The following is a 22,234-nucleotide window of genomic DNA, read 5'->3' on the forward strand; positions in this document are numbered from 1 at the left end:
CAAATACTAGTGTGACCCAGCTCCTGTTATCCTGGGATCCTGTTGTCCTAAGATCCTGGGCGTGATACAGTGTGTGGAAGTGGTGTTTCCTTTGAGGACTGTGGAGTTGTCTGGTCTGTTTGAAACGAAGGTAAATCTGAACTGATTAAAAGGAACCTGAGCCTCTGGTCAGGAAAGGCTCTGGTGTCCTTGTTCCTGCTGTCACAGGCCCATCAGTATTGGATTGGAGCAGCTGTGGTGTTCCACTCACCAGTGATCCTAAGATTGCTTGGGCAGTCCGCTAGGGACTGTAGGGGTGTCCCCGAATCCGTGCCCTAGGTGACCTGGTGCTGGTGCAGACCGGAAGGGATTTTTGCCCCTGGTCAGGCAGGTTCTCTGCTTCCCTAGTGCTGTGTCAGGACCAGTGCACGATTGGATTGGAGCAGAAGTTGTGTTCCACTTACCAGTGATCCTAAGATCGCCTGGGCAGTCCGCTAGGGACCGTGGGGGTGTCCGCTGAGTCCGCGCCCTAGGTGATGGTGACCCAGTGCTGGTGCAGACTGGAAAGGGTGATCTGATATAATCTTAAACAGAACACAATTTCAGATCCTAAAATCTTCCCCACAGAATATACATTTTCAAAAATCACTTTTTTAAAGGATTTGTTTTATCTTTTGTTTTTTTTTTTTGTATGAATATTTTTCTTGTTTTCATGTGTGCTCATGGAAGCCAAAAGAGGCCATCAGATCCCCTGGAACTGGAGTTACAAGGGTTTAACTGTGATGTGTGTGCTGGGAATCAAACTATCGTTCCTGACATGAAAGAATAAATACTCTTAACTCCTGAACCATCTCTCCAGCTTCTAAAATCACTTTGTGTGAATGTTTCATTCCTTGTTTTCTACACATTGTGTAGACTTTATCTTTTAAAATGTTGGCACATACACTAAGAGACAAGTTTCAGTCAATTTTTGACCCCATTTCTAAAGCTAAGGACATTACCGTTCTGCTTTGGTAAATAGCATTCTGGAAGTCATTCTGAATGTAGGTTATGCTGATTAGTTACAAAGGCTTTTGTTTTAAAATAATCTTATAATGGCATCTAAATTACACATAATCAAATTCATCCATTTTAATTGTGCATTATAAAGGAATTTTGACGACTGCATATACCCATGTAACAAGGAATTCCTTTGGCATTAGATCTATTTTGTTGAATGTTATTCACTAGTTTAGAAATGAAGTTTTGATAAGGCAGCCTAATACCATTTTGGTATGTATAGCAAACACAAATGTTGTGTTTCATGAATTGTTACAAGATCAGAATCTAGGAACCCATGACTCGGTCAACAGTGGGCACCTGGCAACACCGCTGGAGCCCCCACTTAACCATTTTAGTAACAACCTCTCACTTCTACACAGCATTAAAATGCGCTTACTTATCACATAGAATAATAGACATAAGCAAACTCATAAGAAAAATTTTGTTTTTCATTTGATAATTAAGGACTTGTTTCAGTCAACAGTATTTTTTTTTTTTAACTCAGAAACTTTAAAGTTGTTTTGATGTAGGAGACAATTTATCTATCTCAACCTCTTTGAAAACCAGTATAAGGGAATGGATTCATAGATGCAATGGAAAAAAATCAGAGAGGTCATTTCATGCTCTAGCATCCTCTGCTGTCCTGACTTCAGACTGCATTAGTGGCCTCTGTTTTGTTCTTTGAGGAAATAAGTCACATGGCTTTAAGTGATGTGAAACTAAATAGGAAATGCTTTGTGTATAACTTGATTAGATGTTTCCCTTATTTTACCCAGAGATAGAAGTACTTAGAGAGTATATAAATCAAATATGTAATTATATAAAAATAAAACATATTTAAAGTGTTTTAAGCTATATGCAAACAGGTACTAATACATTAATGTTCTTCCATAGGACCACATTTCCCTTATTTTACCCAGAGGTAGAAGTACTTAGAGAGTATATAAATCAAATATATAATATATAAAAATAAAACATATTTAAAGAGTTTTAAGCTATATGCAAACAGGTACTAATACATTAATGTTCTTCCATAGGACCACAAGTTAAGACTTTAGATGCTCATTGATAAAAATAAAAATCCTTTGATGTTATATTGGTGTTCTTCAAGTGTTTACTAGATCTTTGTATAATTATTCATATACATGATTATATCTTTATTATCAGATACATGCAGAAACATAACCTGATAGGTTTTTAAAACAGTTTTCCAGTGAAAGCATGGTCACTTTTATGGAAATGATGCCATAGTTACTTCAACAGTTTTTAGCACCTCTATATGCCAGATATAGCCATCTACAAAATATTCATGTCTTTGGTTTCTAAATTTTTTCTAGTAGTATGTATTTGTTATTTGCTAAAGAATTTGCCCACAGCTAATTATAGTATCCCTCCTCCCACATCAGAATTTTGCATTTTTTGTTACAAATTACTTGTAGTCAAACTACAATCTAAAAATATTAAATATAAAGGTGTAGCAGTAAATCCTTTCTCAGATTCAGACTGCGTGCTCTTGTGAGTGGCCTGGTGAAAGCTCATGCCATTCAACTTTGTCTGCTTAGAGGCGAGCTATCCCTTTGGACGGTGCCGTGCTGACACCCGCCCATTAGTCATTAGTAGTTATGTAGGTTATCAGAGCCTCTGTCATGGTATCACATGGACTTATACTCAATGACATTTCTACTTTACTTAATAATTGCTATACATTAATGATACTGGGAATCTTCAGTATACAGTTAAAGTTGATATATTTTATTACTGGTCTGAATTTTTAGCTGTATTTCATTAGATAACCTTCTTGTTGGTATCTATGTTTAGGGCAGTTATATATAGGATCTGATGCTACGTGTGTTACCTTCTGTAGAAAATGGGAGATAATAGAACAATTTTTGTTTAAGTAAAGAAAAATATGATTCTTACCATAGAATTTTGAAAATCATCACCCTGGATTTCTGAACCCTTTTAATTCCACATTCCAAGAGCAGCTATAGTATCAAAAATGTGAGCTCCAGAACGGACTGCTTGCTGAATGTGCTTTATTACTAGCTCCAGTAACAACGAACAGGGACCTCAGTATAAGTCATGCTAGTTGATGTTTTTCCCAGTGCCTTACCAGTTATCTCTATGATCCAGTGATCTGAAAACATGAAAGGCTACTGTACTAAAAAGATAAAGTACTATTTCAAATATGTATTTTGACTCATTTTAACACACTTAACTTTTTTAGCCTTGATAACTGTTTAGAATTCATGCAGCTGACATTTTCACTCAAGCACCTCTTCTCTTTCCAGGAAGATGGAAATAACTTAGTATAAATCATAGCTCTTCCCCCACCTCCTCAGCCACCAGCTGGTAACAGATAAGGTATATGCAACTGCCAGAAACATTCTCCTGAACCAGACATTTCAGTGAATCTTTCTAAGAGAAAGCCTTTAAAAAAATACAAAAACGCTGAGAGCTAGGGAAATAAACCCAGATAAATGAGTATTAGCAAGTTAATACTAGTTTTTAACAAATTTTACTTCAAGCAAATATACTAGTTATGTATTGTCCTGTTCCACTTAACCTTCATAATATCAATGCAATACATTTTTTAAATATGTATGTTGTTACCTATATTTCCTAGTTTCCATGAAGAAACCTTAAAGGCATAAATGTCTGGCTTTTTCTTTCTTTCATAATCAGTTTGAATCTTCTACTTCAATTCCATGTCTAGATAAACAAAACATTATTTTTTATTATTTGGAAAGACAAAAACATACATCTAATGGTCTCCATTAATGTAATCATTGTTGAAAGATGGCCCACTACCATACTAGGTTTCACAGTGTAAAGATAGTTGTTCTAATTTTAAATGAATTAAAAGATTATATTTTACAAGGAACAATTTAGGATTACTACAGACAGTGTTTCTGTGCTAATCTAATGGGTCTACTAAATTATAACAAAAGCTAATACACAAAGCTTATTATGTGAGGCTACAAAACAATATTTCTAAGTAAAAGTACATTATAGCACAGTCTCATAGATTTTAAAATAAAACATAGTTCCTCTGATATTATTTATAAAGAATTGGAAAGTACATATTCTTAGTATTCGTTACATAGTAACACATTTGATAACTAATGTTCTATGGCACGAGAACTGCTTTATAGACAAGCAAACTCAGGCCAAGAGAGGGGCAAGTAACTTCTTAGGGTCTAAATAGTGATATTCTTCTTCCTCTATGCGCCCTGTTTCTTGGCTGTACTCTATGGGGTGCAGTGTACAGCCAGAGACTGTATTAGGAGGTCCAGCCCCAGGATCTGGCTGTGGCTCCATGAACTGCACAGGAAAGCTCTGCAGTCTTCTAGTTCAGTACATAGCCCACCTTTTATCACAGGTCACAATACCTTTCATCAGTGAACACTTTAAATACTGGTTTTCTTGTATACATTTTATAAAACACATTCTGTTGAGTAGTTTGTTAAGTTCATTTCATTTAAAAATGTTCTTGGATATGTTTCCTAACCCTGAAACTTGGGGTTTACTCTTCAGAAAGCAGTAGCAGCACACAGAGTAGCCTTTCCTCAGGTCAGCATTTAGCCTGCATCCCTGACAAAAGTACAAATCAGGCCACAAAGATGGCTCAGGAGGTAAAGGCACCCGAGTTCAATCTCTGGGTCTCACGTTGTCTTGAGACCTGCATGGTGTGCTGTGCTGTGTGTGCGCACACAAAGTAATAGTTTGCCCAGTGTGGGCAGTTTTTCCTGTAACTGTTCCATTCAAATAGCTGTAAGAAACATACTAACATCTGATGAATTTCATCTCTTCCTTACCATATGTCAGTGGCACATAGAAGTTTTATATCAAAGAGAATTTACTGGTTTTATAAATAGACTATTATGATTTTATAAGGGCCAAGTCTTCTTTATGGACACATACTCTCCCCAGCAATAAGAATTTCAGTTAATACTAGGTAACTGCATGTGAACGCTAGAATTACTGCATAATCCTGGGAGATGAGGAAGCAGTGTCTATTTTGAGGTATATCTTATTGGTTCAATCATTTCCTCTTGAATTATATTTTCCAAGACTTGAAAATTTAAAGTTTAACTTTGTGAGACTAATAAGGAATCTTGTAAGAGATTTTCTGCTGAGTGTTGTGTAGCTGTCACTGTTGAAACCTTTTGTTATCACCAGTAGATTTTCAAAATTATGTTTAATGCATACTAAAGGGTACATCAACACAAACACAAGCATACTAGCTATGTAATTTATAAAGAACACATGTCAGATTATTGTACATGCTTTTACAAGAACTTCTTGAGGATTTGCTAGTTGTAAAATAGGATTCAAAAAGGGCAAAACTTGGGGCAGTGAGTTTGGCTCGGTGATGGAACACACTTCCCTCCAAGCCTGACAACCCAACCGAGACCCATCTGCAAGAGTCACACGGCGGAGAGAGAAGCAACTGACCTCCATATATATGCCATGGCATTGTGTTGACACACTTATGAAAAACGTGATAAATCTTTAAAAAACTGACAAAAGTGACCTTGTAAAATGAAGAAACAAAACATACATAAGGATGGTTGCCTAGATTTCTTAGAAGCAATGGACTCATGCAGTGTTGGTATGTATATTGTACCAACATCCAATGCCTAATTTTTATATTCATTTATAAATAAGTTTACTGTTTATATCGGCATTTTCTCAGTTGTCATTAGTTAGGCCAACACATGTCATTTCCAGAATTTGGTTTAAAAACTGGAATATTTAAGTAATTATGCTACTTAAGAGTAGCAAATATTTCTATTTCCACAACTATTAGATACTATCTTCTGCAAATTTAATTCCTTCCCAATTTTTTAGCAGATTCTCATTATGGGATTAGATTCAGGTCCTTTTGATGAAGATTATTCTGCTTGATACCCATTTAAAACTATTTGTTGAAGCCTTTTCCATAGACTTGACTGTAGAAGCAATTGCTCATCATTGTGACACATTCCTGGTAGATACACATCTTCTGAGGACAAAGGTTCCCAGTGGGTTAGTAGGCTTTTGCAGGAATTCTCCACTGTAGTGTTTCAGGATTCAAGGTCAGGCTGAAGTGTAAGACACTTGGTACTATGAGAACTAAGTCATCCACAGTTGAATGTACAATGTGTTGGAAAGGCAGATCACTTCAGCTCTTCTTTTTTACTGAGTAGTTTCCAAAAATTACTATTCTTAGGAAAATATTAAAATTTCAGTTTGACATTTAGTCTAGATTAGGTTTTCATATATATATATATATAAAAAAAGCCTTCCATTACTGCATACAACAAAAACATTACACAGGTAACTCTTCCTAGAGACACTGTACACTTTAGAACTTTACAGGACCCCCATTACACAAGTAACTAGATGTGAAGCTTCTTTCTAAATCCACCAATTATTCTCTTTTTGAATTGCCCTATCCATTAAAACACTAGATGGGGTATAACTCCTATAGGAACTCCCTGCTGTCAGTCCAATGGAAGCTAATGCCATCTTCCTTCCTGTTACTCCTGCTTCTGCTTTGGTCTAGCTTTATAGTGTGTGCCATGAGCACTTCAGTGTCGATACTGAAGCCAACTATCTGGAGGTCAAGTCCTGGTGTTACTAAAGCTGTATTACTTTGGATGAGCTATTTGGCTTCCATTGCATGTTTTCTCAACCACAGAAATGAGACTATTTATGTCACAGTTACTTTGAGCATTAGTTAACATAAAGTTCCTTAAATGTGAGGCTGAGTTTCTTATCAAAGATTGGAAAAGTTGAAACAAAATGTTACTTTTAAAAGCAAGAGTACTTTGAATAGTACATGGTAAGTTAAATTCTAGTTGGGGACATTATCCAACAATTTTATGTCTGCCTTAAAAGGATCAGCGATTTCCTGTGAGACCATGGTTCTCATATATGTGTGTAGTTACAGTTCTTATTTTTGTTTTTACAGGTTGATGACTGTGGAAAGTGTGATTAGATTTGTCCACAAGGAGATGGGTATAGTTCCAAGCTGGGGTGGTGCCAGCCGTCTGGTTGAAATCATTGGCAGCAGACAAGCTCTCAAAGTGCTAAGCGGGACTCTCAAACTGGATTCCAAGGAAGCTTTAAATATAGGCTTGGCTGATGAGGTCTTACAGTCCTCAGATGAAGCTACAGCTCTAGAACAGGCACAAGAGTGGCTGGAGAAATTTGTCAGTGGGCCTCCACAAGTCATTAGGGGGTTAAAAAAATCTGTCTGTTCTGGCCGAGAACTGTATATAGAGGAGGCGTTACAGAATGAACGAGACATTTTGGAAACACTGTGGGGTGGACCTGCAAATTTAGAGGCTATTGCTAAGAAAGGAAAGCATACTAAATAGCGTTTAAAATGAGTGTACTACAGGTGAAGCTGCAGGGGAACATGCATGAGGTGAGATGATATTAGAAACGAGCTGCACAAGTCATTCAAAGGGGACTGCTAATCCTGCGTATTGGGCTTGGGTGGTGTCTCCATATTTTAATTCAGTGCTCTGTTGTCTTTCTTAACGTTTAACCCATCTACCAATTTCTACATCCCTGTAGTAATTCTTAGCCCGGCTTATGTTTTGTAACATACTTATTAATTTAACTTGTAAGAGAGGGTCTTAAACCTGCTATGTAAGCGCCAAGGGTAGTCTTGAACCCCTGACACTCCTTCCACCGCCTCCCAAACACTTGTCAGTACTGCTATTTCTGGCTGTTTTGGTCTTTCTTAAGTCGAAATAATTTACAAAAGCAAAGTTAAACAAAATTTAAAATAACTTAATATATCCTTCATATGAAGCAAAAGGCAGGGAGAGAGTAGAGAGGAATGTAAGAAATATTAGGTATGTTCGTGTGTGTGTTCTGTATACATAGGATACTGATGGGAAATGGTTCTTCATGAACAGAGAGAGCCACTCTATTGGCTATAGAGTAGCAGTGCACTGGTCTCTGGGATGTTCATGTTAATAGTAAAGCAGTAATGTTGATTTAAAGACTCATGAAGCATTCTTTTCATTTTCACCAGATTTTTGAGCAATACCTAACTATAATTTTTGTATGGCTATCTTTTAATAACTAAATTTAATAAACACACATAACCCAAACTTTATGTCCATTCCAGAATTTACTTGTTCCATAAAAACTGTATAAGAATTAACTTCTAATCAGTCTCAACAAGAGGTAAGAAACTCAAAATAATGACTTTTTGGTTGTTTGTTTTAGCACTCTGTTAATGTGATAATCCTAATACAGGGAATTTAGAAGTATGTAAATACAGAACCCCACTTTTTAAAGCAAACACAGACAGATGTGTTTTCTCCGAGACAAATTCTCAATTCTGTGTTCGTCAGTATTTCCTACCTTGCCAATCCATATAAAGTGGGCTTATTGGTTCTATAACACTATGCTTGTAGCCCAGACAGTAAGACCACTGATAGAGACTGGTAAAGTAAATGTAAATTAATGGTATTAGCTGCTTGAGAAATTTAAATCTCATGACTTATGAATCTTTTCCCACATCTGTTTATTCCAAACACAGTGCCCATTGATAGCTTCTCTTTCCTTATTCTCTTCTGAAGGAATCAGACTTACTTCTTGAGTAAGGAACAGTTTGAATAGAATACAATCAATTCAAACCTCACCTTTTAAAAAAGCTCTTTAGCCACAAATACCAAAGTGTCCCCATCCCTTTTCCAGACTCAAACAAGAAGTAAATTATTTCTGATAAACTCTAGTATTTATTATATTATAAAGTTTTTTTAATCAAAAAGAAAAATTCAGACTAAGAGAAACCTCAAAGTACAAGGACAAGACAGCAAATCTTATGGAAAGGAACACCATGAAGTGTTACAGATTCTGAAACTTATTAGCTGCAGCTTTACATTTCTATGTCAATAAGACCAACTATAGTTGTTAATCATCTATTTTAAAATCCCAAATTCACATCAAGCTTCCTGCTCATAATGATATCAAATATCTCACAGGTGCCGAATTTTATTGAAGATTTTATACCAATCCATGCAGAAAAAATAAGGTAGTGCAAGGGTCAGGTGAGGACCATTAATGCACAGGGACACACTAGCCAAAAGAACTAAAAACTTAAAAAATTACACTATAAAGTAAACAGATGTCAAGAAAACTGTGTCATACTGAACAGCTCTCAACTATCAACACCCCAATTCCTCACATTAAATAAATTTCAGCAGAGACATGTTAGACATTTTAATTTCAGGTCTGTCTTTCCCATATCCCTTCCCCCCTACTCCCACAACGCACTACTAAGGATGAGTATAATGTTATGTGGGCAGAAATTTACAGGTATCCATTTTACCCTTGAGTGTGGTGCTGAAGACATTTGTTTAAACCTCTGTCACTGTGCACTGTCCATCAGGCCTTCTGGATCTGACATTGACACTCGTGGTCCCACCCCCTGCAACTGATCGGTCAGTTCCTGATCGGTCTGACTGGTCATCTACTGTCTGGTTTGCATTTGGAACCAAAAGTCTCTGTTGGGTCAAAGAGTGCTGTGCAACTACCACAGGGGCATCCTCACTATCACTACTGGCATCTGATTCTGTTTCTTCAACGGAGGTATCTGGTACTCTGCCAGAAGATGGCGATTCATGATCTTCTTCTCCTTCACCTCTGTGACTCCTTTCAGCTATGCTGTCTCCACTGAGTTGTAAATGAGCAAAAGAGTCTTCCAAAGAAATGCCTGCATCAGGGGATGGTGTTACAGGGCTGGTTAACTGACCATCAACTGATGTTAGGGGCCTTGTAGAAGATGGCACTGCAAGCTGAACAGAAGCTCCGGTCTGTGCTGATCCACTGTCCGCACCATCAGCAGAACTCTCTCTTGCTAGATTTACAGTATTGGTATCACAGTCCAGCCTAAGGCCAGCTACTCCCTTCTTTGGTATATCTATTATATCTCGCTTAATCTTCCTGCGACGTCCATGTTCATTTCTCCTATATTGAACCATGTTTTCAAGGTCAGCAACATACAGAAATCCAGCAATTAACATTTCCGTGTTCTTTTTACCTTTGGAAAAAGCATCTTCTAGCTCCCGACTAGTGCGCTCATCATACTGCCACCACCCATTCCTTCCTTCATAATACCATGCATATTCACCATTTCCTCTGCTTGCAGCCTTAAGTTCTTCTGGTGACAACAAGGTTGGCTTGTCAAGAAAATCCTCAGGAATCTCTTGTCGACAAAGAGCACATCGCTTCCCAAGCCATGAAGCACCCTTTACACACAGATAACAGAAAACATGCTTACAGGGCAGACTGACGGGATGAACACATGTTTGTAGACAAATGGCACATTCAGGAACTGTCAAAGAAGGTGCAGTATTAGAACAGGACTCATTTGCCTTCTTATTTGTAGGAAGCATATTTATTGAGTGATCAATTTCACCACAGCCGGCCATCCTATGAGAAGAAAATAAATTGAAATCAGATTTAAACTTTCATTATATTTTAATTCACTAGTTCAGAAAATATTCAGTAGGCCATTCCATGCAAACCACATGCTATATAAGATAGAAAAAAAAATGAAGAGACCAGCAAATTCAAAGCCGGCTTGGGCTATATAATGCTCCTATTGCAAAAACAAGGGTAGAAAAGTAAAAGAAAACAGCAAAAACTAGATACACATAAAAACCTTTTTTTCATTTGTAGTCTTATGTTGATGCAGGAACCAATGAAAAGTATAGTTACTAGACAAAAAAACAAACAAACAAACAAACAAAAAAATAAACCAAAGCAAATGTAGCATATCTTAAATACTAAGACATTATTAAATGCAAACATTTAAAAACATGAAATCTACTACCTTTGACTTCAGAATCACTATGAAGAGGAATAGGAAAATAGCTAGGTTCCTCAAATTATTGCTCCAGACAACAGCAATTTGCAGCCTTCGTTTTAATTAGCAATCAGGTGACATTCCTAGATGTTTACGCAAGCCAGTAATTTAGCTCCTAAATGCACTTATACCTCAATGCATTCAAAAGATCATTAAGTCATATTAATATCATCCTCCCATCTGCCCAAACCATATAATGCCCATTATACCTTTCTCAAATCACACATCAATTACTAAATCACCACATATGCCTCTTAATTCAGCCACAGTCCTTCCTCAAAAGGCTCATGCTAGGATAACCCAGAGTCTCTTAGGACCCTGAAATGGTCTGGCTGCCGCTTCATCTATCAAGACTTCCTCTGGTCAGGCATGAAGACATCCTCTGGACTCCCTCCAGCGTGATCTATGTATCCCACAAGACCTTGCAAATGATTACTAAAACAGAACACTTTTTTAAAAAGCAAAACCATAAGCACACCATATTGTAAAACAGAAATTTAAGTTCCAATATCTAGATAAAACTTTTTCAATACAAGGTACTTATATATACCCTGCCAATATGAAAAGGTTCTGTCAGTGTACTTCTAAGAAAGCACAACAAAGCCAAATAGTGGATGGCTGTAAGCACCCACAGACAAAGTATACCGTCACTGGACAGTGAAACTAATGCTAAACATGAAATCTAAAAACCCAAGTCTCTCTGTCCTTCATTAACTACATGCTTTTAGTCATTCAGATAAACCAGTAACTTAAATTTCCTTACTTGAAAATTACATGGTTCAGGTTAAAAAAAAAAAATGATTTCTAAATTTAGTTTCTAAAGTTCTATGAAAGTTCCACATAAATATAGAAATATAAATATAAAATTTGCTCTGAAGAGAGGGAATAAAAGATTTGCCAACTTAGAACTTAACATGATTAAAAACTTTGATGTATGTAGATGTATGTATGCATGCAGAGGCACCTGTGCAGAGGAAACCCCTGGTGACCTGGACCTGGGGTTTCGGGTAATTGTGAGCTTCTAGAAGTGAATGCAGGGAACTGAACTCTGGTCCCTACAGGGATCGCAAACAATTAACCCCTCCAGTCTGGACACTTAGAACCTTTGCCTTAGTAAGTACCTACTAACACCTACAGGTGCATTAACAGTGCTGTAGTCTAATGACAAATAGAGCACATATATGTGCATGTAGAAAGTCACAAACATGATGTATTGGAATGAAATTCCTTTTTTTCCCCTGTGTTTATGTGTGCACACATGTAAGCTCATACATTTGGTCTTGTGCACATAGAAACCCAAGGTGGCTTCACAAGTCTTTTTCAATTGCTGTCCACCTATTCATTGAGGCAATGTCTGAACAAAACGACAGCTCACCATTATGGCTAGTATGGCCAGCCAGCTTGCTCTGGAGATGTTGTCTCTGCCTTCCAAGTGCTGGAATTACAAGCTATCTTACCCATCCTGCATTTTTGTGGGTGCCAAGGGACCAAACTATGGTCCTTGCATTTGTGCAGCAAACACTTTATGAGCTGAGCACAAGAACATCAGGGAGAACAAAGAAGGAGAGGGTTACCTGTAGGGAGGGGACACATTAAATGTGTAACATGTACTTTGTAATTAGTGTGCAAAACCTTATCCTCCCTTAATGAGTTCAGATATTTATTCTCACTGCTAATAGGTCTTAAACAGACTTTAGGTCACAATCTTACTAATAATGTGATGGAATCTTATTTAAAAGGTTAAAATTGTCTTCCATATATAACCATCGAGTTACAAGTCAGCAACACATAAACATGTTCTCACCAACACGGAAGCAAGTAGCGAGAGCAGGAAAGGCAGGAACAAAACCTTGGGCTGCCCAGCCCTTCAGACCATAAACAACTTGTAAGAGATTTCCACAATGCCCAGAGGAAGACAGGAAACAGACATCCCCACAAAAGGCAGGAGGGTTGTCAGCCAAAGCAAGTAAGAACAGAACCGCCCAAGCGATCTGCGTAGCTCCACTCACTGACTCTGCTCTGACTGCCTGAGATCACCAAGTTCCTCCCAGTAACTTAGCCAAGACATCTTTATTTCCTACCGCCCCAAAGAGGGCTGAGATTTCTTCACCCTCTTAGTTACCAAACAGTTATCACTCATCAGTTACACAGCCAAAGAATCAATGGCAAAACAGCCACTCTGCCTGAGGCACAAGATGGGGTTCTGCCAGCCATTTGCAAAACTCACCCCTTAGATTTTGTAATCAGTACCACACTCTAACTTCTCGAGAACTCTGACTAGCAACTCAAAGTTAATGGCCTCCTTTACCTTAATAACTTGAACCCATTCTTTTTCTAAAACCTTATGCTTTTCATTTGGATTTTAGCACATTCTCAATTCACCCCAAGTTTCTTTTTCCCTTTTCTTCAGTGCCCCTTCAATATTAGCACTCTCTCAAGACCCTGGAGGTATTCCCTGTTATATACATTATATGCTTGGTCAGTATTCTGAGTATCTTATGGGCATGGTCTATGTGACTTCTCGCACCTCACATCTGGAAATGCTCCACGTCAGACCTGTATTTCTGATTCAGTATTCCAAAATCCCACCTCAAAATTCTCTAGGTACTTGAACTTTAACATGCCTGAAAACAAACTCTGTTCCCTAAATCCTGTATTTTTTTTTCCTCTCTGCCTTGGATAAATTACCATTATTAGTGCTCACATAACCCCTAGCCACAACTCCTTAAGAGTCTGCCTTTTCATTCCAAACCTGTAAACCTAATTCCTGACCCTTAGCTACCTACCCCTTGAACAAAATAGAAACCTTCCAATAGACTTCAGTCTTCTCTCTCCCTAGTTTCTCCTCTGCTCAGACATGGTTATTTGTCACCTCTCAACCTTTAAGAGTTTCCGCCTGTATACATAATCCAATAGAAGTTCCCAAGCATGAAATTGCACTGTAACAGTTAAAGACTTAGTTATACCATTTTCCTTTATGTTAAAACTTGCCAAACTTGCCTAACAATAGGAATTAACTAATATGTTTTTTCTGAGTCCAGGGGTTTGGATTTGGGTTCAATAGTCTGTCTTTTTTAATAAGTGCCTATTGACTGATGTTGGTATAGATGCCACAGTAGAAAGAGAAACTCACCAAGATGCTAAGTCTTCATTTCCCAAAGGAGCAGAGGGGTTCTGCCTTCTTGGAAAAGGTTGACCCCAGCTAGCTCACTCCAGTCATTTTATTCAAACCCTACACAAAGTTTATCAGTGCTGGGAACAGTCCCGACTACCAAAGCTCTCTTGCCCTTGCTGCCCACTAGAGCAGACAGCCCACACAGATCCCAGGCTCCTTTGACCATGGCTAGCCATAATCAAAAGTAAGGATTCCAGGTTTGCCAGGAGTGGCTTAAGGCTAAGATTTGTGCAGCTGCAAGCTCTCATGCTGCACCAAGTGCAGATTTCCCAGGGAGACAACATTTCTTCAAGGTTCAAACAGTCTCAAAACAATTTCTCAGCCTCTGCTGATTAGTGCAGTCATAGCAAAGGCTTTGCTGAAATTCAATTCAATGATTAAATTCAGTAACCCTGGTAATACGCTTTCTTCCTCTTTACTCTTGTACACATCCTATCAGTTCTTGATACTCTGAAGCACCTGAATGTTAGGCAGCTGTACCCCTTTCTTGTTTTCTTCCCTCTCAGTTCTTTACATATTAATTTCTTCTTCTCAGCTCCAAAAGCATCTTATTGTTATCTCAAATTGGTACCTGCACTACCATTTATTTGGTAACATATTTGTCTCATCTCATTTACTAAGCTATAGTAAGTTCTCTGGTGACCATGGTCTACAAACATACAAGATTAACCCTATCTGTACAGCACACACATAGGTGGAAAGAGGCATCTGCCTCCGCTGTAGGGAGTTTGCCTAGCAAGCACAAGGCCAAGATTCTGAATGTGATCTCCAGTTAGGTGTGTGTTGGGTGTGGAGTATGCAATACACAAAATTCACTGGTTTCAATATAAAGAAAGTGAATTATGGCACCATTTTCTCTTATCCAATTCTCAACACTGAGTTAGAATGACATAGTTATACTTTTGATGGCAGAGTTATTACACTGAAAAAGGGGGTAACAAACTAGTTTCTGTGTCCAACTTGGAGACTGTGAAATAGTATATGCAAAAGTTGCTCTGGTCCAGGAATCTGAACACTAATGAACAAGACTGAAAGGTAACAAGGTTTCATTTCCCATGATCTATAACTACCGTGTTGATTGTAGGAAATATTTCATGACTATAATGAACTTTAATATGAAAAGGTTCAAGGTTGTCAAACCGCTGAAGGCATATTACAAAAAGCCGAGATGACAGAAAAACACAACTAATGAAAATACAAATTAAACCAATTGATATGAATAAAAATGGAATACTAATTTCTAAATATAAACACAAATGTAATAGTATGAAAAAAAATCTTTAAACTTCATGAAACAAACTTTTAGTGATTAGTTCCAAACTCCAGAAATCTTTCTCATCTTAATAAAAGCTGAAATGTCTTACCTTGGGTATTTAAGTAAATTTCTATGCAAAGCAAAGGTAGGAAAACACAGGCCTCCAGATTTTTAGACTAATCATAGTATCCCTATGTGGAAACTTAGAAATCTTGATTGTAATCATTTAGTATGCATAGGACTGCTTTCTCTATAAAGCACTGGTAAGTCAATAAAAATTCATTTTGCACAATTAAAACTAAACACAAGTATTTTTCTCTGCATTTATCCTACTCACTCCATTGGAGCTTGGGCGAAGCTGTGATGCTCTAGAGGCTAGTCTTACATTTCCATCACAGATTCCACAGGCGCCGCTCACAAAAGCAAAGCATCTTCTTTACCAGCTGAGCTGTAGTGTTTTCTCTCGCACTGCTGGTTCATTCTCTGGGCTGCAAAAGAAAAACAGTATCTATAGCAATCCCTCGACATACTGAGGTCAATAGATTTAGTTAAGTATGACGGCTTAACTAAATATACTGACAATTTTTATTTTAAAATAAAACTGAAGACAAGGAACAAGGACACCACTACTATTAACACAATGGAGGATCTAGCAGACAAGTTAGACTGAAGAAACGATAAAGCTGTACAAAGTAACAGAATAAGATTTTAAAATACATTGTTCACCTTTGCTGATAGAAAATAAGCCATGTTCTCTATAAGGAGAAGAAGTTGAATAACCAAGTCCAGCAAAGTTGTAGATTGTGAGTCACACACACATACACACACCACACACCTCAAACAATCATCCAACAAAAAACACACCAGTAATAGCTGTCAACAAAATGGGAATTAAAGAAAAGGACCATTGAAAGAAATAAATTTGTTTTGGACTGACTTAACCAAAGCTTGTCTGAAAAAAAAAAAAAACGATAAAATATTAATGACATAAATAAAAAAGGGCCAAGTAAGTAAAAAAGGCAGCCAGTGACTGTAGCTGGAGACCATGGGAAGACAGACACCCCTCAGAGTGGTCTACAGACTGAATGCGTTCCTGTTAAGGTCTTACCATCCCTTTTTCATAAATAGAGTGAAGTTCAACAACTGCCACCTCCCAATGTCATAATTTACTACAAAACTGACATACTAAGATACTTTGGTATGGAATTATGCATAGACAAATACATCAATAAAATAAAATTATGAATCAAGAAAACAGATGGCTCAGTAGTTAAGAGCACTTATTGGTTTTTTTGCAGAGGTTCCCAGTTTGGGGCGGGACTCAACACCCACACAACAGCTCACAACTACCTACTCTGTCAATTATATGAAACCTAATGCCCTCTTGTGGCCTCCGTAGGTTGTTACATGTATACAATATACATAAAACTTATATAAGCACATACTCATAAAAATATGTAAATAAATATTTTCACCAAATTCAGAAATAAACATATTTCTGTTCAAATGATCTTTGGGAAAGTGTATCAAGCCTACTCAATAGGGGAGGAGAATTTCCTCAATAAATACTGGGATAACTGATTTAGACATGCAACCAAGTCAAGTCACACTTCACACAACATATAAAAATTAACTCAAAGGGATCAATGACTAAATTATCGTAATCAAATCCTTAAAATGTTAGAAGTCAATAGAATGCAAACTCTTTAAGCACCGGAACACACAACACCAGTAGCACAGAGAACAAAGGAGTATATAAACTGGATCTCATCAGAATATAAAGAACTTGACAACTTATAAAAAGGAAGAACAGTTTTGAAAATCAAGACTTAATTTTCAGACTACTTAACTCTTATAACTCAATGAAAAAAAAAACAAAAATAATTAAGAAATGGGCTTGAGAAATCATTTTTTAGAAGAAAATGACCAATGAGCACATGAAAAGGTATTCAGTCTTGGTAATCATTAGGAAAGTGTAAATCAGACCCATAGCAATGTATCTACCAGGAGAGCTATGTTTTTTACAAAGTGAAAATAAATACACATGGCTGGGGATGCAGTAAAATCAGGCCTTCCGTGACTGCTAGTACAATGTAATATGATGTCACCTCGGAGGGTCCTTGATAATTGCTATGTACCCAAGCAATTCCACTTCTAGATCCAAACCAAAAGAAAACTAGGACTCACAGACTTTCATACACCAAACTTCCTAACAAAATTACAGTGGAAAGATGGGACACAAGCGTCTCTTTGCAGAGAAATGGATAAAGGAAACATGGCATTGCAGTATTCAGAACAAAGGAATGAAGTTTGTCCAATATAGATGCAACCTGAAAACATCTTGCTAAAGTCACATGAGCCAGACACAAAGGGAGAAATAATATATTTAGGCCTGTATGAATAAACTACTTCATAGAGACCAACTTAAGGGGTTACCAGAGAGCAAGAACAAGAGAGAGCAGGGAGCTCCTGCCTCATATGTACATAGTTTCTGTCTTGAATATGAAATATTTCCAGAAATACATAGTAAGGATGACTATTCAACATTGTTGATAAAAGTGGCTATATTGAGTGTACATTTACAAATGGTTAAAGAGTATGTTTTGTTTCTTATAATTCTACTACAACACATGCTTTAAATAATCAAGTTCTGTATGAACCCAGTCAAAGTGTCAACAAAATGTCAATAGCCCATTCTTAATACTGAGCATCACTGCCTTCCTACCCAGGCGCTATTAGCACGTTAACTAATGGAGGCTGTTATTTATTTTACTACCTTTATGGCAACTTTTTCTCAAGCTACCTCCTGTCCAAAAAAATCAAAAAGCACCATCAGCCTCTAGTTGTGCCATATAGTATTCCTTCGTGCGGCTTGCCTATTTCAAGAGGCACATCATTCCATGTAAAACTTACTTAACATGCACAGGATCACTAAAGCATTGACCAATGTAAATCTAAGAGAGGAGAGATGTGGATTCTGTTTCAGTGCCATAAGCCTCTCACGGTTGACAACTTTCTTGCTAACCTATTATCTAAGATTCTGAAAGCTAAAAGTAAATGTGGCACCTGTGGCCTCTAGGAAAGGCGTCTCAGTGTACCCTGGCTTTAGATAACATGGCTGCCACCATTCCATTCTTCCCAACAGCTTTTACACTCTGCCTTTGTGGTGGGAAAAGTTCAGTTGTATCACACAGGATTATCAACTCAAGTCCCTCCCACAGCCTACTCGGACACTGCCCACTTTCTCACAATGCCATCTGCAGGTCAGAGGGAAACATTCTACTGTCTCAACATGGCCTCCTCTGAGACTCTACCACTGGCAGGGCTGACTTGATCATTTCACTCCTTGTCATCCTCTTCATGCCATCTGCTAACAGCCCCACAAACCTACTTAACTGTCCCTGAGGAAACACAGCCCGGCTTCTCAGATGTCCTTAGACCATGCTCCAATACTCATGTATTAGAAACAAGTTTGTAGCTTCTTAAAAGTGTGCATTTGCCTCCCACTGAGGTTCTAGGCTAGAGATATTGATGAGTCTTAAAAAACATAAAACTGCCCTTTATTTTCAACTTCTAAACTCCTACATTCAAATCACTTTACTTCCTCTCAGCAATAAAGTGCGACTTGGCATTGTCATCTAAAACAAGTCCCAATCCCATTCTCAGACCCCAAGTGCTGGCCCTTCCAGATCATTTCCCATTCCCACACCTGCTCTTTAGTTATGGAGACCTCTGGCTGCTTCCCCATCTTCCTTCCTTTATACAGTTCCTGATGTCATTTCCTTTCCTGGCCAATCTAGAATCATCTGAAAGTTCTTCCCTAACAAAACCCCTGTTTTCGTCTCCTTTAAACACCTACCTCTGCTGAATCTTGCAATGTGTCACTTCAGTTTCCGTGCCTTAAGCCACTTAATGGTCAGAGAAAATGAGAAGACACTATTACTACCTTCTCTGGCCCTAAATACTGTCACACCAAATCCTGTCATCTTGTGTACTGGACAGTCTGGGAATTTCCTATGGACTATTGTGTGACCAGCCTTAAGTTTATCTGTGAAGTCTGAGTAATACTGAGTTGGAAAAAATGGATCGTGGTCTTCCTAAACTAGAAGCCAAATCTTAAGTTTTCCAGTCTATTCAATAAAGGCAAATTCCTCAGGAAAACAAAGGCTTTAGGTAGGTCTCTGAACCGTAAATAAGTCCCTCCTATTTATCCTTGGCAACCAGCCTTCCACATTAATACCAAAGTTATACCAAAGCACTCAATGCTCCAAAAAGCTCTTGGTAATTCTGTATATCCTCCTGCCTGTAAGTCTTCCTCTTTTACAGCTTATAAAATGCCCAATGATGTTCACTGCACTGCAGAGGAATGGTCACTCAAACTATTTCCCTTTTCTATATTTTATATATTTTTCTACTATAGAATGAGTATTGGCATTATTAATTTATGTACTGACTTTTTTTCACAGAATCATGAGGCCATGACAAATGTTTTATCTTTAAATGGCTGGTAAACAGCCAATCAATTTGTGTTGATTTCAACTGCTTTGTTTAAATACCACAATACTTAATTCACAAAATACCTGAGTTTCCTCTGAGAGGAAGTTAGAGAATCCTTTAAAGAACCTACAATGTAACTGAGCACTACAGCTACAGCTCAAGAATCTGTCATCTAGCCAGGCCCAGCACTTGGGAGGCAGAGACAGGCGGATTTCTGAGTTTGAGGCCAGCCTGGTCTACAGAGTGAGTTCCAGGACAGCCAGGGCTACACAGAGAAACCCTGTCTCGGAAAAAAAAAAAAAAGGAAAAAAAAAAATCTGTCCTCTTTCTATCTTTTAGCAAGCACAAAACTAAAGGACTGTCCAGAATGCAGATTAAAAACCCAAGAATAAGGTAAAATTCTTGCCTGTAAAATTGGGTACACATTTCTTATAAAAATGTTGGCAAATCTTTGCTTAGAAGAAGGAAAGGTACCTTTTTCCTCACACTGAAATACAGTGAAAAATTTTTGTTGCTATTTTTAATTTCCCTTCCTCCATGCATTTACTTACCTATTGTTTCTCTTTAATAAATAATAACTGTTCCTGCCTATTCACTTACCTATCTTGTCCATAAATATTTAATCTCTACAACTGGTTTGTACTTAAATATCAAAGCAAACAGAAAGAAGTTTTTAAATAACCCATATAAATCTTTAAGAACACCTGCATTTGGACCAGTGCATCCTTAGAATTGTTTTATTCCAGTTATACATTAACTTTCAAAATCTTTGGCTGTCATAGACAAATGTTATGGACAAACCTGTTTGTTATCAACAAACCTGACTACAGCTAACTGGGGATAACTTCACAAATGTAAACAAGATGAAAACAATGTCTCTGTAAGGGTATAGTGCATATACATTCTCTGAGGGTATAGTGCATATATATTCTCTAAAACCAATTTCTATATCTCACAGAATTTTCTAAGTTGAAACAAAATGGATAATAATCCATCAATCCAGCTACATTAAAAAAACTGAAAAAGTCATATTTTATTACTTTAAAATTGTAACCACTGAAGAAATTTAAATTATAATTATTGACTACATTGTTAATACCTAATGTAAATATTAGGATTAATAATGTAAACAATTAGTATTAATTTTTAAGCCAGCCAAACTTTTTAAAAAAGTCTACTGTCCCTAGATAATAAATTTGAATAAAATATTGGCTTTTTAAGGAAAAAAAAAGCGAATCAAAGAAAAAGATAAACATATCACAATACAAATAAAAATATAAATGTCAAATTATAATCACTTGAACATTTTTTGCTTTTCCTATTTAAAGTTAAGGTGTAATGAAATAAGAGTTACTCAAACAGAATATATTATATAGAAAGCATATCAATAGGGGACTACTTCAAACCTCATTATGTATATCTGTTTACTTACATATGTCTCTATTATAAGGACAAGAAAAATGAGTAGGGGTCAGGTGGGATTTAACAAACACATCTTAAAATTTCTTAAGAGTCCCAAATTCACAAGTATGAAACTGTTTCAATGTGTCAATTTTTGTACTTCATTATCAAATCAGCTTTCTTTAAAGTCTAAGTTAAGCTTGGAAATAAGTGTTCTGTCAAAACTCACTTCAGGTGGGCGTCCTACTTTTGAGGGATCTGTTTGCCTTGTGTATGACTGCCCTTAACAAGCCTCATCCTAGGACTCTATCTACTTCTTCTCAGTCCTTATATTAAGTGTACAGCTTGAAATTCCTTCTCTCCAAAGTGGACTTTGTATTTATTTCATTAACTCATGAGATACAAATGTCAGTTTATATTTATATTTAATACATGTATTCTCATCTAACATGTTTCAGGCGATGAGTGACCTTCATCAAGTCATCCCTCTGCTTTTGTTACTTTGCTCTCCCTCTGTAATTGGACAACTCTAAACATTTTAATTAACAGGCCTTTAACAATAGGCTTTGTATTAACTAACTAAAAAGGTAAACGAGAGTATACAAAAAAGCAAAGCTATAGACTAATGTAAACAGTGTCTATGCCCAAAAAGACTGTTTCTAACCCACCCGGCAGTTACCCAAATTCAGACTCTGATCAAGAAGGCAAGCAAGCAAGGGGGTAGGAAAGACTCCATCTTCCATCTCTCATACTGACAGGAAAATGTGATAAATCCTTCAAACTCATATATGGCTAACAGATGGATATGAAAAAGTTCTTCCTATTATTTTCTTCTTCAAAGTCAAGGAATCATGTTGGATCCAAAAACGAGAAAATAAAACAAACCCTCCAACAGTCCCAAAGTGACACTCTTACTAAATGGCATGTCTCCCCCCCCCCTCTCTCTCTCTCTCTCTCTCTCTCTCTCTCTCTATATATATATATATATATATATATATATATATAT

The 22,234-nt window shown here is 37.2% G+C and overlaps 2 protein-coding genes across 7 annotated transcripts in view; one reads left to right on the forward strand and one right to left on the reverse strand.

The window, feature by feature from the left end:
- The window catches only part of Echdc1 (ethylmalonyl-CoA decarboxylase 1), a 31,202-nt gene extending 23,184 nt beyond the window's left edge, over positions 1-8,018 (forward strand). For all 3 annotated transcript variants that reach the window (XM_029532892.1, XM_029532891.1, XM_029532893.1), the window contains exon 7: positions 6,980-8,018. In XM_029532892.1, the coding sequence (XP_029388752.1) occupies positions 6,980-7,388 (409 nt within the window). In that variant the 3' untranslated portion in view covers positions 7,389-8,018. The remainder of the gene's footprint in view (positions 1-6,979) is intronic.
- Positions 8,019-8,070: 52 nt separating this feature from the next.
- The window catches only part of Rnf146 (ring finger protein 146), a 15,906-nt gene continuing 1,742 nt past the window's right edge, over positions 8,071-22,234 (reverse strand). For 2 of the 4 annotated variants that reach the window (XM_021221227.2, XM_029532889.1), the window contains exons 2-3: positions 15,716-15,818; positions 8,071-10,464 (exon numbers count right to left, since the gene is read on the reverse strand). In XM_021221227.2, the coding sequence (XP_021076886.1) occupies positions 9,390-10,464; positions 15,716-15,723 (1,083 nt within the window). In that variant the 5' untranslated portion in view covers positions 15,724-15,818 and the 3' untranslated portion in view covers positions 8,071-9,389. Of the gene's footprint in view, positions 10,465-15,667; positions 15,819-22,234 lie in introns of all 4 variants that reach the window. The other 2 variants (XM_021221228.2, XM_021221229.1) reach the window with 2 other exon arrangements.

This window comes from Mus pahari, chromosome 21, assembly GCF_900095145.1.
Source record: "Mus pahari chromosome 21, PAHARI_EIJ_v1.1, whole genome shotgun sequence".
In the NCBI taxonomy this organism is placed as follows: Eukaryota; Metazoa; Chordata; class Mammalia; order Rodentia; family Muridae; genus Mus; species Mus pahari.